Here is a 17,801-nt window from a genome sequence, read left to right as displayed (position 1 = left end):
CTTGAGAAGTAACCTGCTCGTTATAGCAGTTGCGTAACTATATGAGATTCCCTCAGCATTCTTAATTTCTCTTTGGACCACTAATTGGACAGATGTTATACTATGCTATTAAATACATTCCTCATCATCAGGTGCATCAGGTACATCGTCATTTAATTGGCAGAGTTGCTGTCATCTAAACCCTCCAATATCAGGAAAGTGCTGATTTGCGTTACCCAGGTTCTGTGCCAGCATGTTTCTGTGACATCATTGTGTCTGTCTCTATTCATAATAACTATGGGACTACTGTGCCACCATCAGGTCCAACTGGAAATTACAAAATTACCTGTTAAAACTTGTATGCAATATCCCATTAAAATAAATTAAGACTCCTGCAAACAGCAGGTCAGTAGCAGCAAAAACATTAGAACAACTTAGAAAAGTAGTTTGTGGAACCCCCCACAGTTGAAGGCTTAAAATGAAAATAATATTTTATAAAAATGTAATCAACATTTTGTTATTTAGACAGAGGCAGTTTAATACTCTGAATCTTCAGTGAGACCAGAATGACCTGACAGCTCCCAAACGTGAGGCGTACAAATCTGAATTGCCCCCTGGTGGCTGGCTGCACATAATCATCGCAATCGCCATGTTAGGAGATGGTACAAGGGCCAAACTAAAAGGTCAATGTACACGCCAAATTCTCTTCCCAAAGATCGTCTCTGTCATTATAACATTGATGTATGTTCAAGTTTCTTAGAAGTTTGGCTTCGATGGCCTCTGCCAGGGAGATTGTGTTTTTGTCTGTGTTTTGCTAGTTTGTTAGTTACATGGATTATGCAAAACTACTTGAAAACCAATTTCCATGAAATTTTGTGAAGGGGGTGGGACATACCAAAGGAAAACACCATTGAATTTTGGAGGGGATACATTGATGGATCACAGATTTTTTTCCACTTTCTTTGCAGTATTTCCCACAAAAGTAATTCAAGCTATGTCAGTAGCTGTACAGTAATTATTTAATGCTATTAAAACAGGGTGAAATGATTGGCAGCTCGATACAACGTCTTCACTCCCGTTCACTGCTGTGCAGACTCTAGCTCCTCATGACATCAGCAGTGCAAGAGGACATCACCACTATACGAGATATGTTAGCATCACTTTTGAACAGTGAGAGAAAGTGGAGCTATGTCGTCCATCTTTATTTACAGTCACTATGCCAGATGCTTAGTACTCTGTCATAGCCACTGTAATAACATTGAACAAAACTACCATTTTTTTATTTGAAATCAACACTACAGTAGAAACCTAAAATAATTTTGCATAGTATTTGTAAACATTAGTTAAAAACCAAAAATGTAAGTGCATTTATTCCACTGAGTGGTATCTCCAAAAAGTTTGTCCAACTGTCATCCAACCCACTGTTTCATATGTTCTTGAAAGCAGAACATGTAAAATAACATTAGAAAACCAAAGAGTGTTCTTGAATAAACAACCATAACAAGAAATCACTGAATAATGTAGGGAAGGATTTTGGATTGAGCAGCATAAATTCACTCTGTACTGGCCTCCTACCTCTCAGTAATATTATCTTAAACACTCATAAACATAAATTAAAGATTGTACTTTAGATTACCTAGGTTTCATTAAGTGCATTTGCTCTTTAAAAACGTTAACATAAAAACGTAACAGTTCATGTTGTATGATACGTTGTCAGTCTTTGTAGAGGAGCAGTCATTTCTCTTGTGCCCCACACAGGAAGGTAAATGGTCACAGTCAGTTTCTGAACCGTTCAAGGTCGACGCTGCTCTGCAGCTCATTAGGTGATGACAGATTCAGATGTAGTTCAGACCTGGTCCAGGTTTAAAAATAAATCCTGTTCTCATAAAATCAATTTTGAAATCAACCAAAGCAGAGAAGGTATAGTCGAGGTAACCTGATCCCATGTTGTGCGTTTTAGCTTATCAGCAGCCTGGAGTCAAGGGGAAATGTTTATATAAATCTCAAACTGAAGTGAACACACTGCCAGACTGACTGCATTAAAGACATTCTTGAGCAAGAGTGTCTGAACATCTGAGTTTGCTTGCACAATTTTAGTTTAGGAGTTCTCCTCCAAGCCACCAAGTTAAGGATGTCATAAACAGGCTGTTCCACCACGTCTGCACAGCCACCTAATCCACTGCCTTCACTGAAAGTGAGCAGGCCTTGTAGTGAAGCCGTGGAGTTCCCAGGGGAAAAAGGAAAGCATTCTGGGAAACTCCCAGCTCAATGAGTTTGGGAGCAGCGGCGCCAAATGGGAGGAATTTGCTTGCATAAGACACAGTGACCGCTGCTGCTTGAAATAGTGGGAGTACGTGTTTCACTGTTATCAAACCAGACAAATGCATCGGCTTCAATCGTCTGGGCATCTTTTCATCTTCTTATCACTTGTCTACAATGGTGATGGCTTATTTTCATCACTGCTGAGGATTTGATTACAAATTTCCACCCAATGATATTACAGTCATAAATTTATACTTTCTCCTCACTCTAGTTTTAGCTTATATCGCTCACTCAATTACCGTTTTTATTTGTGAGACTTTTAATTTGATAATTAAACACAAGTTACTAAAGTATCTTGGGAAGTAAACAGCAGTAAAAGTCTTCTTTTAATTATTCTCATTTCGTGAGTAAATGATGAAATATAGAAATGATTATTGCATCAAAGACAAACTGCCACAGTGATTTACAATACTCATATACAGAGTGTAGACTGATATTTATAGCCCCCTAGTCTGATGTAAGTGTTGTACTGTCCTCGCCTGTCCTGCCTCTCTGTCCTGCATTGGACTGGACTGTATGTGAGACTCGTCGTCCTCTCACTGTCTTTCACTTTAAACCAGGAGTCATTGTAAAGGACCATTCCACTGTTTTTTCATGGTTCATCTTCCGCAGTTGCTCCAGGCAAATTACTGTTTTAGATTTTAAATGTGTCTGTGCTTCCAGACAGCGGGTACTACAGCACACTAACTATCAGTCAAGGGATTTCGTTTTTTGAGTCCGAGTTTCTGTTTCAGTTTGAAGAAATCAACTTTGGCCTCTAGAAATTGAACTGGGTGTTTGTTAAGTTTTAATTTTAAAATGTTACATTTTTACATTGACCAAATGATTAACTGATAAAATGGGTTAGGGTTAGGGTTAGGTTTAGAAGAAAATAATTGTCCTCTTAAATCAGCAGTTAGTTGCAGTACTGCTGTCAAAGGAATGAACATAAATAAGAGCAGACGTGATCTCACAGACACTGATTCTGAATGTTTCAAGGTTCCGTCAAGTTGACTTAATCGGTACAGCGGGAAAAGAAAGAAAGAAAAACTGTTAGTACATACTATGAACATGGGTCCTTTAAGGTCACATTAACTTAACAGTAAAATGTATTCTTTTCTTGTTTCAGCTGTGTTGGAGTGGATGAAGATGACGCTCCCGATATTGACATATATCACTGCCCAAACTGCGAGAAGACTGATGGTAAATCCACATGTAAGTGGCAACCTTCAGGCGGAGTCACTAAATGTCATGTCCTTAGCAGCTGATATGACTATTTCCCTCTTCAGATTTATATTCAATCATTTGCCGTATTATTTTCTTGTGTAATACACTTTCTTTCTTCTTTTTTCTCTGCTCTTCAGTGAAAAAGAAAAAGAACTGGAGCAAACATGACACGGGGCAAAGCACAGATATCAAGGCTGTTCAGAATGGCAGTCAGGTTTTCATCAAGGAGCTTCGCAGTCGGACATTTCCAAGGTAAAGACATTTTAGACAGATTTGATTTTTTCCTCACCTCCTCATGGAACTGTACACCTCATCACCAAAAACTGTGGTGTTTACTTGAAATAGTCAAGTAAGCAAAAGGATATTAGGATTAAATTAAATAAAAATACAGTAAAATAAAATGATTCCTCACAATGATTATCCCTCTTGACATTTTATTCATATTATGTAAATATTCTCCTCTTGTCTTTTACTAATAACCCCAAAAGGGGGCACTGTCTCACAACTTTTAAGATATCTGCACTCTAGTGCAGATATCTGTACTCAGATAGTTTCACATGTTGTTGACATAGTTTTCACATCTCATTGAATGTCTTCAAAGTCAGTTGAACCCTCCATCACACATCTGTCATGTTGCTCTCTGCTTCATGCTGCTTGTTTGTGGTTTGCAGTGCTGAGGATGTGGTGGTGAAACTGAGCGGCAGTCAGCTCAACATGGATTACCTGGAGGAGAACGGCTTCAACGAACCAATCCTGGTTCAGAAGAAAGATGGTCTGGGCATATCCATGCCCGCTCCCACCTTCTACATCAGTGATGTGGAGAACTATGTTGGTAAGGAGCTCCCTGACTGTAACTACTGCCACTGCTGCTGACAGTCCCTCTGATACTGTCTGTTAATACCACTAGTACTGCTGCTACTACCTCTATAACTACTGCTACTAGTTTTACTACTAAAACTACTCCCACTGCTGCTGATAGTTCATCTGATACTCTCTGTTACTACCAGTACTTCTTGTGCTACTTCAAGAGCTGTTACTACAGCTTCCACACTTCTGCACCTATAACAGTACTTGTACAACTGTTCCTACTAATTGAGGTACAATTGTTGAAACCCACGTCACTACTGCAGTTAACACTTAAGTTATACTACTGAACTTACTACTCCTATTACAACCACAGTTAATACTACTACTAATTTGTATTACCATTGCTACTAGTTTTAATATTATAATTATTACCACTGCTGCTACTACTATCAGTGCTGCTGTTGTTATTGTTGTTGCAACTATCTCTTCAACTACACCCAACTATTACTATATCAGTGCAGTAATTACTATTGCTGCCATTACTGTGCAAGCATGTCAAAAGACCAGCTGTAGTATTCACTCATCTAATAGATAGAACAAACTACTGTTTCCACGACTAACAATACTACTATTACTATAACTACTACTGTAATTAATGTTACTATACCAATAATAATTTCATATATAATATATAATAGTAGCAGTGCTAGTGCTACTGTTTGTCTTGTACTACAGTATTAGTACTACTAGCAACCTCCCATTTTAATACTTTCACTAACGCTTTTGTTGCTGTAACTGTAAATTTTACTGGTGTTAGTGGTTTGATTTAGGATGACTAATGATACCTCTAATATCACTGGAAAAAAATATGACTGTTATTTCCACTGAACCAATAGTGTTAAATGCAGTAGTAATATTACCCTTGTATCACTACAATAACCTGTACGACTTTCACTACCACTCCAGCAAGGTTGAAATGTAACTAAGTACATTTGCCTATGGAATTATAGTTAAGTACGAATATGAGGTATTTTATTTGAGTATTTCCCTTTATTATCACTTTATACATCTTTTCTCAGGGAAATGTCCTTTTCAACACACATTTGTGTAACTGACAGCTGTAGTTACTATTTACCTTTCAAATTAAGATTTTATACATAAAATATATTATGTGTTGTAACAAGTACTAAACCAACTTGCCATTAAAATTAGTGAGGGAACAATAATATAGTAAGATGCAAACAATAATAATATCCACCCTCACGAATCACAAGACCAATGTACCATTTTGCTTTTCAGTAGGGGGCGCTGCTGTTCTTTATTCCCCTTGTTTCCTGGTGCTCAGTGATGAGATCACTTGTTAGATTTCAACAGTCCACTGCAACAGACATGTTTTGTTGAACACTTTCCAGTCTAAAGAAAGTGTAAAGCCTGTTGGTGGTTAGTTTTTCTGCATCTTGTCTTATTGTGTCGTCTGTGTCCCCTGTTATCATCTCAGGTCCCGACGTTGGCGTGGACGTCGTTGACGTCCCCAAACAGACGGACAGCAAGATGAAGCTCAAAGAGTTTGTCGACTATTACTATAGCACAAACAGAAAGAAAGTGTTAAACGTCATCAACTTGGAGTTCTCGGACGCAAGGTACATACTGTGTCTCTGTGTGTCTGACGGTCACGTTTCTAAAATGAAATCTGGCTGGTGAAGGGGCCAAAGTCTGGAACACTCCTGGTGATGATTTCTCTCTCTGTTTTCCTGGGACAGGATGAACAGTATAGTGGAGAGTCCACAGATTGTGCGACGGTTGTCTTGGGTAGAAAACTACTGGCCTGACGATGCTCTGCTTGGGAAGCCAAAAGTCACCAAATACTGTCTGATCTGTGTCAAAGACAGCTACACAGACTTCCACATCGAGTGTGGCGGCGCCTCAGTCTGGTACCATATCCTCAAGGTCTGTCACACTTTTGCTTAGAACAGGATGTTGCAATAAAACCTGTGTATCACACAGTCAGTGTCATCTGCCTCTAATATGATGAGAACAGTGTTTACACTGCACTGATTTCCTTCTATTCTGAACGGATTCTTAGGAGGCCGTCAAGAGACAATGTGGAAGACATTATGTCTCTCACATGATTATGATGATGGAGATGATGCCAGAAAATCTGATTGCATTTGTGTTTTCAGGGGGAGAAGATCTTCTTCCTCATCAAGCCCATGTCTGCCAACCTGTCTCTGTACGAGCGCTGGAGATCATCGTCCAATCACAGCGAAATGTTCTTCGCTGACCAAGTGGACAAGTGTTACAAATGCACTCTGAAGCAAGGCCAGACTCTGTTCATCCCGTCAGGTCAGTGTGTGTGTGTGTGTGTGTGTGTGTGTGTGTGTGTGTGTGTGTGTGTGTGTGTGTGTGTGTGTGTGTGTGTGTGTGTGTGTGTGTGTGTGTGTGTGTGTGTGTGTGTGTGTGTGTGTGTGTGTGTGTGTGTCTGTTTGCCTTCATCAAATAACTTGGGGTTTTGTACTTCTGCTTGGGAAAAATGATTCAAAAAAATCAGTCAAGACATGAATGAAATACATTTTCTTACTCTTTAAACAGCAAATGAATACCTGACAAATCCAAGTACTTCATTACAGAGATGCAAAGTCATAAAAATACTTGATTGCTATAAATAACAGGTAATAATAGAATATTTTAATTACATATACTGACTTTTCTCTTTTATGATATATGACGTCACCTCAGGTTGGATCATTGCAATACTGACCCCAGTCGACTGCCTGGCGTTCTCTGGACACTTTGTCCACAACCTGAGTGTGGAGATGCAGATGAGGTTTGTTCACGGATTCATCACACACACATTCATTCTTTGTGCTGTGTTGTTGTTGTTGTGTTTGGTAACTGGCTTGTTGTTGTTTTCATGACCATGTCCTACTTTTGAGGGATTTAATGTGACTCTAAGGTCTTGGCTGATCTGACTCAGTAGTTTCCATCATTTTTAGCTCCAAATAGTCTGTGTGTGTTTATGAACTCTCCACGTTTGGAATTAACCTTGAGAATTACATAGTGTGATGCAATAAACTTGTTGTTAATACATGACAGTGTTTAGCTGAGCATTCTTGGTTTATTCTCCTCAGAGCGTATGAAATTGAGAAGCGGCTCAACGTCAAAACTCTCAACCCCTTCCCCAACTTTGAGACGGCGTGCTGGTATGTCGGACGACATCTCCTGGAGCGATTCAAAGGTGAACTCTTAAATCACTTTCATGTATTTATAGACCCAGCCTGCGCTCTCACGTGCAGTATTCTCGTGTAAACTTGCATCCCTGTTCAACTGGCCATCTCTCCAGAAGAATGCACGAAAGAGGAGAATATACAAACACTGTCAGAAATGTCTTTTTTCCAAGCGGCACAGGCATAACGCTGCAGGTCTGCAGCACAGATGAGGAGCTGGATGCTCTAATATTATTTCAGTCATTAAATCGGTGAATCGCTGAGTTCACAGATGATTAGCTTCAAAAGATTTGGCCCAGCTAGAATCATTTGCTCCATTACAAGCCTGTGTTTAAACTCTGCTCAGCTGGCCTGGGCCAATTGTTTATGTTTCCACCATTTTCTATGTGTGTGTGTGCGTGTGTGTGCCTGTTGTGTGCTGTGCAGACTATTTCTAACCCACCAGGCTTTGCCATTAATATACCATTATTCTTTTTAACTTCATGGTCAGAGCAGGAAAGTGACTCAGTTCTCTGCTGCTGATATTTTGTCCTAATAATTTCCTATTTTATCCTAGACATACTTCCTTTCAAAAGACTTCTCAGATATCTTTTACCATTACATTAAAGAGTAAATCCACATTAAGACTTGGTTTGCTAAAGTGATGCGTTGAAGTTGAAGCATCTCAATCCAGACTTGCCAAAGGTTAGAACTAATTGTTATAGATGCAGTGTGGAGGTATTACCTAGAATATCACTAACGCTAATTCAATGAGTTTGTTTTTAGTTTTAAAGGACCAAATCAGTGAGACAGCAATAGCTCTTTGTAGATGTATCAGTATCTGCTCATGTCAACTAGAAAATAACAAAATATCACAGTGCATATGTTTGAGGTCACTTAGAAACACGAATGCCAGTTCAATTATTTTCCACTGATGTATTTTTATTAACAAGTCTTTACCTTGGTGAGCTCACACTGCAGCAGCTCACAACAATAAAGAAGAATAAAACAAATAGACTGTAAAAGATGATCTAAACACAGCTGGTTCGCTAAGTCAAATATACATTAAAAACACACAATACCACGAACAAATACAAACTAAACTGAAAAACAAAATGTATGTTACATATGCAGGATACTCACCTGACCAAAACTTTGGCTGTTTTTATATACAGTATATATTTTTCCAGGTAACAAATTAATTTGATCTACATTATATTTTCATACACTGTTAATATTCTATTTAAAGGTCATATTCAAAGACTTCTGAAACAAACCTATGGTGCTGCAAGTACACATGGGAAATGAAGTTCATTCATATAAAGATACTGTAAATTTGACCAAACATAAATTGAAACTTATCAGGAACTGTAGAAAAAATAAAATGAATCAAACACACTTTCAGAATAGTTTTCCTGTGATGAGAGTAAATGTTCTTTGTAGTAAACAGGATTAAACACAGTAGCTGTGTATAGAATTTACTGTATAGTCATTTGACTGTGCTTTATTAAATTATACTGGTCACAGCTAAAACTGAAAAGGAACTTTTTGTTATAAATCGTTTGAGATTGTGGCTGACGCCCTGAGAGAGCAGGATGATGTTGATGTTGTTCCTCGACGACTCAAACTCGCCACTCCGCTGTTTTGGGACTGAGCTCTGGTTTGTCTAAACACACAGTCACACTGTTGACAGAGTTCTTCTCCTGTTCACTGACGAGAGCAATAATCATCTGTTCGCTTACATCCTGTAAATCTCAGCTGTGCGCCATAGTTTGACTTTCTTTTTTAAGTTAATGGCCTCGACTTCTCAAGTTTTAAAGGTCACAGTCGATTCAATGATAACATCTGTGTTTCTTCTCCCGTAGGTTTACATAAAGCAAATAAACAACCAGCTCCATATCTGATACATGGTGCCAAAATCATCAATGGAGCTTTCAGAGCTTGGACAAAGAAACAGGTACAGATTTACCCAAGAGGATTTACTGTACAGTAAGTGTCAGTAGTTTGTGTCTGATGTTGTTACAGGATTGACGGTGTGGTCTGTTTACCTCCTGACAGGCGCTCTTAGAACATGAAGATGAGCTTCCAGAGAACATGAAACCATCCCAGCTCATAAAGGATCTTGCCAAAGAGATCAGACTGTCAGAGGTATTTTCAATTGATTTAAGTTTAAATACAATATGATCAATTAATCAGTCTCTATGTGTTTCACCAGGTAGTTTTACATTTTGGTGGCAGTGAGAGATGAAGGTTTACATTTTTACAAGCGATATATTAGAGTCTTCGTTACTGGAGGTCAGATTTAATGAGACCATTCAGAGGATAATCTGTAATGATCTGGTGATCTCTCCTTCTTTACCTTATTCATGGTTTGGACAAACCTTTTCCTTTTTTGGATACTGCAATGCCACTCTTGGGCCCAAAAGTCACATTTGCACTTAATATTGCATGATATAATGAGAGTGAAATTTACAAGAACATTCATGATCTCTATAGGATGAGCCCTTTTTATTTTGAAGACACTTAACCTTCCTCTACTGCCCCCCACAGACTTTAACTTAGATTTTTAATATTTGAATTTGCAAAGTCAATTGATGGCCTTGGCTCTGTTCAGTGGGAAGAGAGGAGGTGTTAAGGTGAATTACTTCCTTTGCTGCTGATTTGAACTTAAGAGACTCACTTTGAAACAGGTACTTCTGAAAATAAAATAAAATATAATACAAATCCTGTATTGTAGTTTGCTTGTTAGTTAGTCATTGCAGACTCATGGCTTTTCCAACATCTTACTATTGTGATTGGGATTTTGCTAGGGTTGAAGCTTTGCAGCATGTGGCTCAGCCCTATACTTGATCATCAACTTTTTACTATTTATTTTAATTCTTTTTACTTCATATTCAATACATCTTCAGTCGTCAGGGTGACATTTTATTACTGATTGCAAAATGATATTGGCCTTTCTCCATTCCCCGCCTCCACTTGTAGAATGCAACAAAAGCCATTAAGAGTGAGCCCGCCATTAAGGTGCCAGTGGAGGAGCCGCCATCCACCCACTCTGAGCCTGAGGAGCCTGTGTCGCCGGCACATGTCCCCTCACCCAGCAGAGAGAAGGCTAGAAAGAAGGCTTCCAAACCTCCCAAGCCTCCCAAACCCCCAAAGACACCCAAGGCGCCCAAACCTCCGAAGGTGCCGAAGGTCAAGGAAGGAGGAAAGAAGAAAGCGAAGAAGGCAAAAGAGCCGTCGCCGCCTCCGAAACCCTCCAGCTTCGCAGCTCTCGAGTCCCATGCAAAGGATATATTGAGTAAAATGGACCAGCCGAAAAAGATGAAGGTGAGCAGTTGGTAATGTTAGCATAAAGTAAAACTGTTGTTTTGTTGTGAAATTATGTTTTTTATCCTTTTTTAAATTAATAGGATTAGATTTTTTGGTATCTTTTCGAGCAGAAAGTCAAATCTAACCATACTTGTCCACAGAAAGTAACTCACAGTGACTCTTAAATATGTTTTCTGTTAATAATCGTGTGCCTCTTCAAATATTTCCATTTTCTCAGGCTGTTAAAAATGTCCTGAGTATGTCAGAGAAGGAAATATCGAAGCAGAACAACGTGGAGAAGTTTGAAATCAGAGAGCAGAATAAAAACAAGACTGAAGCAAAATGGAAGTATAAGGTAAGATCGTTTCAGCCGTCATCATTCAAAACTAATGGCTGCCTGTTACAGGCCAAAGTAAATAGTATTACAATCTGTTAAAAGTTAAAACAAAGTGAACGTTTGTTGTCATTTAGGGAAAAAATGTTTGTAGCACTTTTGAAGGTTACAAGCTGAGCGGCTGAAGAGAAAAGAAAAAAGAAGTGTGATTGTCCAAAAGAGATTTGCACACTTCACTTCAAAGCAATCAGCGGAAATAATGATGCGGCCTTAGTCGCACATTGTAGGTCTGCAGCTCATCACAGCTGCTCCAGAGACCTTCACCGGCCCAGAGTTTATAGAAGGAAACTACATTATTACCGTATCCACCACCACATACGCACTCATCTTTTACTTACCAACATGGGGCGGCTTTTTCAGAGGTAAAGTGTAATTTTGTCAAGAGGAAGACATTAAAGTGCTTTAGTTTAGTGGAAAATTCAATGTCAAACTTGTGCTGAATGTTTGTAGTCCCTCCAAGGATCCCCGTCCCACTGCTCCGTCACATCAGGCCAAACACTTGCAGATGGAGCAGAGACGCTGTTAGATGTTTACCAAGGTCACTGTGGACCTCATCTTCACTCATTATCACAGCTCCTCTGTGTACAGTGTGCATGTTAGTGTCAGGTTATAACATGAATGAGACAATATGACATCTCAGTTTCACGTTACACACGTGTTGTCATGTGCCTTTAATTTAGGAGACAAAATTGCTAAGGAGTGAATATTTGAAAATGTATATTCTTGGATTTCACTTAATTGCAGTTTATGGCAGCTGTTTGCCATTTGTCTTGGTTCAGTTTAAACTCAGTCACAAAATGATCCATGGAGATAAACATCATGATGATTTCAGGATTTTAAACACTAATGTTTTCATTATCAAGGAATGACTCCCTGCTACTTTCTACAGAACAGTTTTGTGTTACTCACGTATGGCACTTAAGATGTGACGCTACTTGTTTGAGTAGTAATTAAAGTACACTTCAGTCAAAGTGGAAATGGGCTAAAACCTCCTATTAAATTTTTTTTATAAATATGTAACCGAGCTTTAATAAAGATGGATGAATGAAAATGTATTAAAAGACTAGCCTGTATTAGTTTAATTAATTAATCCATTTATTTCATTTAGTCATTTGCTATTTGCTGCAGCAGCAGATTGACATTAACGTGATTTCACCTCATTAAAGACAAATAACCGACCCAGAGCAATATAAGCATTAATCGGAAGTTTGACTAATAGAAGTTCAATATTCTCTGTGCTTTTAGCTCAGATTTTGGTCTCCACCAATGCTTGAGAAAAATTAAGTAGCTACAGGCTCCTCTCTGTTCAGCAGCTAGTCGCTAATGAGGTGTGCAGCCGGTTGAAAGATTTATGATGGGATTGGTTTGTTGACTGAAAAGACAAAACAATGAGCTAAAAGACGCTGAACCGCTCTGCAGGGCTGAAGGCAGCTGGATGACAGTTCTCTGTACATTTTCAAAGTGTGATCTTTTTCACCTAAAATGTCAACACTAATCTATTTGTTCTAAGTTACAGTTGCTGATCACTGTCTGTCATATAACATCATGTCCTAAACTTGTTTCCTTTTGAACTTTACAGAACAGTAAACCTGACTCCCTGCTGAAAATGGAGGAGGAGTGCAAATTCGACAGAACACCACTGTCAAGCAATAAAGACAAATTCAGCTTTACTGTGTCTCACAAGAAAATGCTTGGGTATGTATGGAATAGCTGTGATTGCCACATAAATGTTTCATAAAAGGTCTTTTGAGGGAAGAGCATGTCAACCTTCTCATGTGGCATATTACGGTGATTACAGAGCTATGTGGCTATCAGCACCATGTCCATTAGAGCTAATTCAAGGACTTCTCGCTGCCAGTTGCCTGGCTGAGCCTCACATCACCCCTTTATTGTCCTGTGGTTTCCTCTCCAGCTCCAAGACGCTGAAACCTCAGACCAACTCAAGTGTTTTTGGTTCATTACAAAACCTAAAAGAGGACAAAAGCAAGCCAGTGAGAGACGAGTATGAGTACGTCTCAGATGAGGGAGAGCTGAAGATTGATGAATTCCCCATCAGACGGAAAAAGAACACCGTTAAGAGAGATCTTTCCTGTGAGTATTTTTGGACTTATTGGAAACTGTTGGGTTTCAGTTGATTTGGACAATCAACTATCAAACCTCAACACTTCTAGAGTCTCAGTTGACACAGCATTGAGTATTGTAAAGTGTGAAAATTGGCATTGAATTCTGAATTACATTATTACTTTTGGTTACTTACACTGCTTTCAGACATATACTGAACTCTGAATAACCTCCGGACATTCTTTGGAGGGGCTGTATGTGACAACGCAAATAATATGATGATTATTGATCGTTTCAGATTAACAGCCTGTGTTTGCACTGCTGCACAATTAAAGAATTCTTGTATTTCCCAGTTCTGTCAGATATCAGAGAGCCCATTCAGGCAGCCAAAAAACCAAAGTTGCAACCCTTGGTGACTAAGGTACGTCTCAAATGTGACTAATGTTCTACACATTAACCAAACGTTGTGCCTTTCCTCTTAAGTAGCTGATGTTTCACCAGTTTGTGATGTCATTATACACTTTGTACAGAGTGCTGTAACTTGTACCTACAGTATCATTTACACTGAAACTTTATAAGAATGCAAACCATATCCTAACCTTGATTTTCCCTGAGCTTCCTCTCCACTTCCAACCAAGCAGAAGTCTCATAATTAATGTCAGCATCATCCAGGTCTGTGTTATCAATCAAGAAAAACAGGAAACTGTCCCAGTGGATCCACATCCTCAGAGGTGGCAGAAACACCAGATTTACTTTGTGTCACTTAGTTTGTGGGAATTTCCTTTCAAGTTACTTTAGGAATATGTTCAAAGCAAATACTGTATAATAAAGATGGACTACATGACCCCCCAAAAGGGAAATCAAAACATCTGAATCTCCCCCTGCTGGCTGGCTGCAGTATACGCCATAAACCAAGCCCCCTCCATATAAGCACATGGTCCAAACTATAAAGATCAAAGTCCACACCAAATAAACTGGCACTGTATTATAATTAATTTTGTTTACATGTGTCAAAATGTGCATATGAATAAAAAAAAAATACAGAGCTCATTTTTACAGTGCCCCCTAGTGGGTTATTCTGGCAGAAATCCCTAATAAACTAGAATGTCACTCAGTATAGTGCATACCTCTGCCAAGGCCCAAGAGTTCCCTTAACTTCAGTCAAGCTGCACCAAATTTCACATAGTTATAGTGAATCTCACAATGTTTAAGAATGGGTTATTTCCTGACTCATACCTGATGCCTCCATCAAGTTTCATCACTCACGTAGTTTTTGTGTAATGTTGCCTACAAACAAACAAACAACCAACCAACAAACTAATGAACTAGGGTGTAAACATAGCCTCTAAACTAAACTAGAAATGAATGGTTAAGACTCAGGAAACAAAACAGCTCCAATAAAATATCTCCTATAAATCACATTCAAAACAAGAAGTGTCCTGCAGAATGTCCGAGCCTTAAACGGTTTCTTTGTCTCTCATGTCTGTTTCCACTCTGTCCACTCTCTCCAAAATCAGAGCGCCGACTCTTCGGATGAGGAGACTCTGCACATAGACACAGAGACCAAGCCTGAGGTCAAAGGTCGCAACTCTAAGGTCAAGAAAAAGGCCGGCAGCGCCGCTGGGATTCTTGACCTGCTGCAGGCGAGCAAGCAAGTGGGAGGGATTGACTACAGCACCAACAGGTAGACTGACTTCTCCTCGCGTCATTACTTTCTACTTTTTCACTCCATTTCCTTCAACACCAATGAAACGTTCACGTCTAAACACACTCGGGTTGCAGCACATGCACGGTCTTACACGGTCTGTAAATGGCTCCCAGTGGACCATTCTCCCCTGCGTAAATGAAATGTAGGTCTTACTCCACTTAATGGGGTGACACGCTGACAAACTAACGGCCCAGTCAGCGCCCATATAAGTGGATGAAAAAGCTAAATTTTATAACTTTGCTCAGAGCTGAAAAATCAACTAGTGACTGGGGCAACAATTTACACAGAATCTGTCAGCAGTTAGTGTTAAGTCAATGTTTGTTTCATCCCGTGTTAATCTATCAAGCGCTGCGTGGCTCCAGGCTCTTCCTTTTCGCCTTTTGTTGTTTGCTGTTTTGTTCAGCCCTTGATGGTCTGTTTCCACTGCACTGAAAGCTACAAATGAGCCAAACGTCGACTGAAATATGTTAATTTCTCAAATCATTTTAAATCTTTGAAGAGGAAACTTTGTGAAAGCATGGAACGCAGCCCACCTTCAGCTCGTTGTGGGAGTTTGATGGTCACTCCGCTCACTGCTGCAGCTAATAACCCTAATAGGTGTGGGAAATTATTTTCATTGCTGCTTCTAAAAGCAATCGCACGTCTGTGGAGAATATTTAGATTTGACAGTTTTATTTTGCTTTTCCAGATTCTGTGAGGTTTTTTTTAAACATTTTGCAGATGTCAAACGATAATGATGCTTAATAGCACGACTGGTGACATTGACATGGACTTCAAAGCCGACTTCAATTTATTTTCTCAGTCGCTCTTCTCCTCTTCCTGCATGTTGACCGCTGTGTAATGGCTGCGTTGTTGTGTATTTCTTATTGACGTACTTACAGTCAGCCACCTGCATCTCCCAGCACACAGGAGGCCATTCAGGGCATGCTGTCCATGGCCAACCTGTCGTCTTCAGACAGCTTGCAGCAGCCGTGGAGCAACAGCCAGTCCAAAAACAATAGCCAGTCGAAGAGCAACTCACACAGCGCGCAGGCTGGCAAGAAGGCCGGCGGAGGGGCCGGCGCCGGCGGAGGCAGCAACAGCAGCAAGCGGCCCACCAAACGGCTCCCCAAGAAACCCAGGAAAAGCAGCAGCATTGAGAGTCTGGATTACGATGACGACCAGGATCACATGGACGCGTGTTTCAAGGACTCAGATTATGGTGAGACTAATTTCTCTTGTTCCTGTGCCATTTGATTTAGTTATTTTGTAAGCAATGAATGAGAAAATAATGATCTGCCATGATTCTCAGTGCTGCATAACAGGTGCTGTTAAAAACTGTTTGACCCCAGTGGATCAACATGTGGCTCTTTAACTCTAGATGTGGCCTTTTCATTTGAACGTTTCATTAGGACTGGATGATAGGGTTTATGTTTATTTTTCATGCATTCTTTCCAATGCCTCCCTTTCGTGTTGCTCCAATTTGTGAAAAAAAGCCCAGATCCTCTTTAATAAGCCATTAACACGCATTATCAATTGTTATTTTACATCCTTTTTCAACTTCTAATTATGGTCTAATTAGTTTTTCATAGCACGAACGTTCTCTTCTGAAATCCTCAGTCCTGCGTGAAGCGTTTCTCACATGCTGGCTCTCGTTTCTTCTTTTGTAAACAGGTCATTTTTTATCTTGATCATCCAATTATCAGTTATTAAAGATCTAGATTGTGATGGTTGTGCTGAGCAGGAAGCATTCAGCAGCTGTCTCACAGCTGTCCTGCAACTTCCACCATTCTAGTTGGTTGGGAAGCAGAGACAAGGTTGGGAAGCAGAGACAAGTACACAAATTCGTTCCTCTGTTCATTATATATGACAATACTTGTCCAGTATATTATATTCTCTTTGACAACGAAGCACATGTTAGTAATCTTTTACAACTTGTGATTGTAGTTTACCCCTCGTTGGAGTCCGAAGAGGATAACCCTGTTTTCAAATCGAGATCGAAAAAACGGAAAAGCAGTGATGACACGCCATACAGCCCGACAGGTAAATACAAACATATTATTGAAGGATGTCCACTGTACATTTTATGGATTAAGTGAGGTTTAACCTGTATATCAATCTGATCGCAGCCCGTGTAGGACCCTCAGTTCCCCGACAAGAGAGGCCGGCAAGAGAAGGAGCCCGAGTGGCGTCCATAGAGACGGGGCTGGCCGCAGCCGCAGCAAAGCTTTCTCATCAGGTTTGTTAATGAACAATACTTTTACACAATACTAATAAGTATTCATGAAAGTGGTGCTCAAAAAACTATATGTGTCAACAGGAGGAGCAACAAAAAACCAAGAAGAAGAAGAAAAGCACCAAAAAGAAGGCAATAGTAATTGAGGAGCCCCCAAAAATCTCTCAGGACAGTAGCTCGCCGGAGCACAATCTGGACTCCCAAGATGGCAGCCTGACAGACCACGAGTTCAACACTGGAACGGTCAAGTCGCCGGGGGTGCCGCAGCCCATGGCTCCTGGGGTCTTCCTCAGTCAGAGGCGACCGTCCATGTCTTCTCCCAACAACAGCACCAACTCCACGAGCACCAACAGCAGCAGCACGGCGAAGGGGGATCGTGTGGGGTCAGCAGATGCCAAAGGTGGGCTGTAATGAGGGATCCTTATTCACCATGTTACAGAGTCATGTCTAAAGCTCCTGTGTGTAGGTTTTTTTAGCCACGCTAGCAGCATGACGCATAAAATGTCAATCAGGCAAGAGTTTACTCTCGCAGATTGTAAAGTAGTTCTGACTGAATCTATGTGCAAACAGATAAAGGGCTGAAAGTAGCTGAAAAGG

General features: G+C 40.0%; 1 protein-coding gene across 4 annotated transcripts in view; it reads left to right on the top strand.

Moving 5' to 3' along the window:
- The window catches only part of phf2 (PHD finger protein 2), a 30,742-nt gene that overhangs the window by 10,652 nt on the left and 2,289 nt on the right, over positions 1-17,801 (top strand). For 2 of the 4 annotated variants that reach the window (XM_034584333.1, XM_034584330.1), the window contains exons 2-21: positions 3,410-3,495; positions 3,645-3,759; positions 4,179-4,339; positions 5,813-5,954; positions 6,075-6,261; positions 6,495-6,657; positions 7,051-7,138; positions 7,443-7,549; positions 9,383-9,474; positions 9,576-9,665; positions 10,500-10,844; positions 11,065-11,181; positions 12,800-12,915; positions 13,133-13,311; positions 13,635-13,702; positions 14,799-14,965; positions 15,871-16,190; positions 16,916-17,011; positions 17,098-17,207; positions 17,289-17,604. In XM_034584333.1, coding sequence (XP_034440224.1) covers positions 3,410-3,495; positions 3,645-3,759; positions 4,179-4,339; positions 5,813-5,954; positions 6,075-6,261; positions 6,495-6,657; positions 7,051-7,138; positions 7,443-7,549; positions 9,383-9,474; positions 9,576-9,665; positions 10,500-10,844; positions 11,065-11,181; positions 12,800-12,915; positions 13,133-13,311; positions 13,635-13,702; positions 14,799-14,965; positions 15,871-16,190; positions 16,916-17,011; positions 17,098-17,207; positions 17,289-17,604 — 3,065 coding nt within the window. The remainder of the gene's footprint in view (positions 1-3,409; positions 3,496-3,644; positions 3,760-4,178; positions 4,340-5,812; positions 5,955-6,074; positions 6,262-6,494; positions 6,658-7,050; positions 7,139-7,442; positions 7,550-9,382; positions 9,475-9,575; positions 9,666-10,499; positions 10,845-11,064; positions 11,182-12,799; positions 12,916-13,132; positions 13,312-13,634; positions 13,703-14,798; positions 14,966-15,870; positions 16,191-16,915; positions 17,012-17,097; positions 17,208-17,288; positions 17,605-17,801) is intronic. The other 2 variants (XM_034584331.1, XM_034584332.1) reach the window with 2 other exon arrangements.

This window comes from Hippoglossus hippoglossus, chromosome 5, assembly GCF_009819705.1.
Source record: "Hippoglossus hippoglossus isolate fHipHip1 chromosome 5, fHipHip1.pri, whole genome shotgun sequence".
NCBI classification, from domain to species: domain Eukaryota; kingdom Metazoa; phylum Chordata; class Actinopteri; order Pleuronectiformes; family Pleuronectidae; genus Hippoglossus; species Hippoglossus hippoglossus.
The sequence above is the reverse complement of the archived record's forward strand: the minus strand, read 5'-3'. Positions and strand labels throughout refer to the sequence as shown.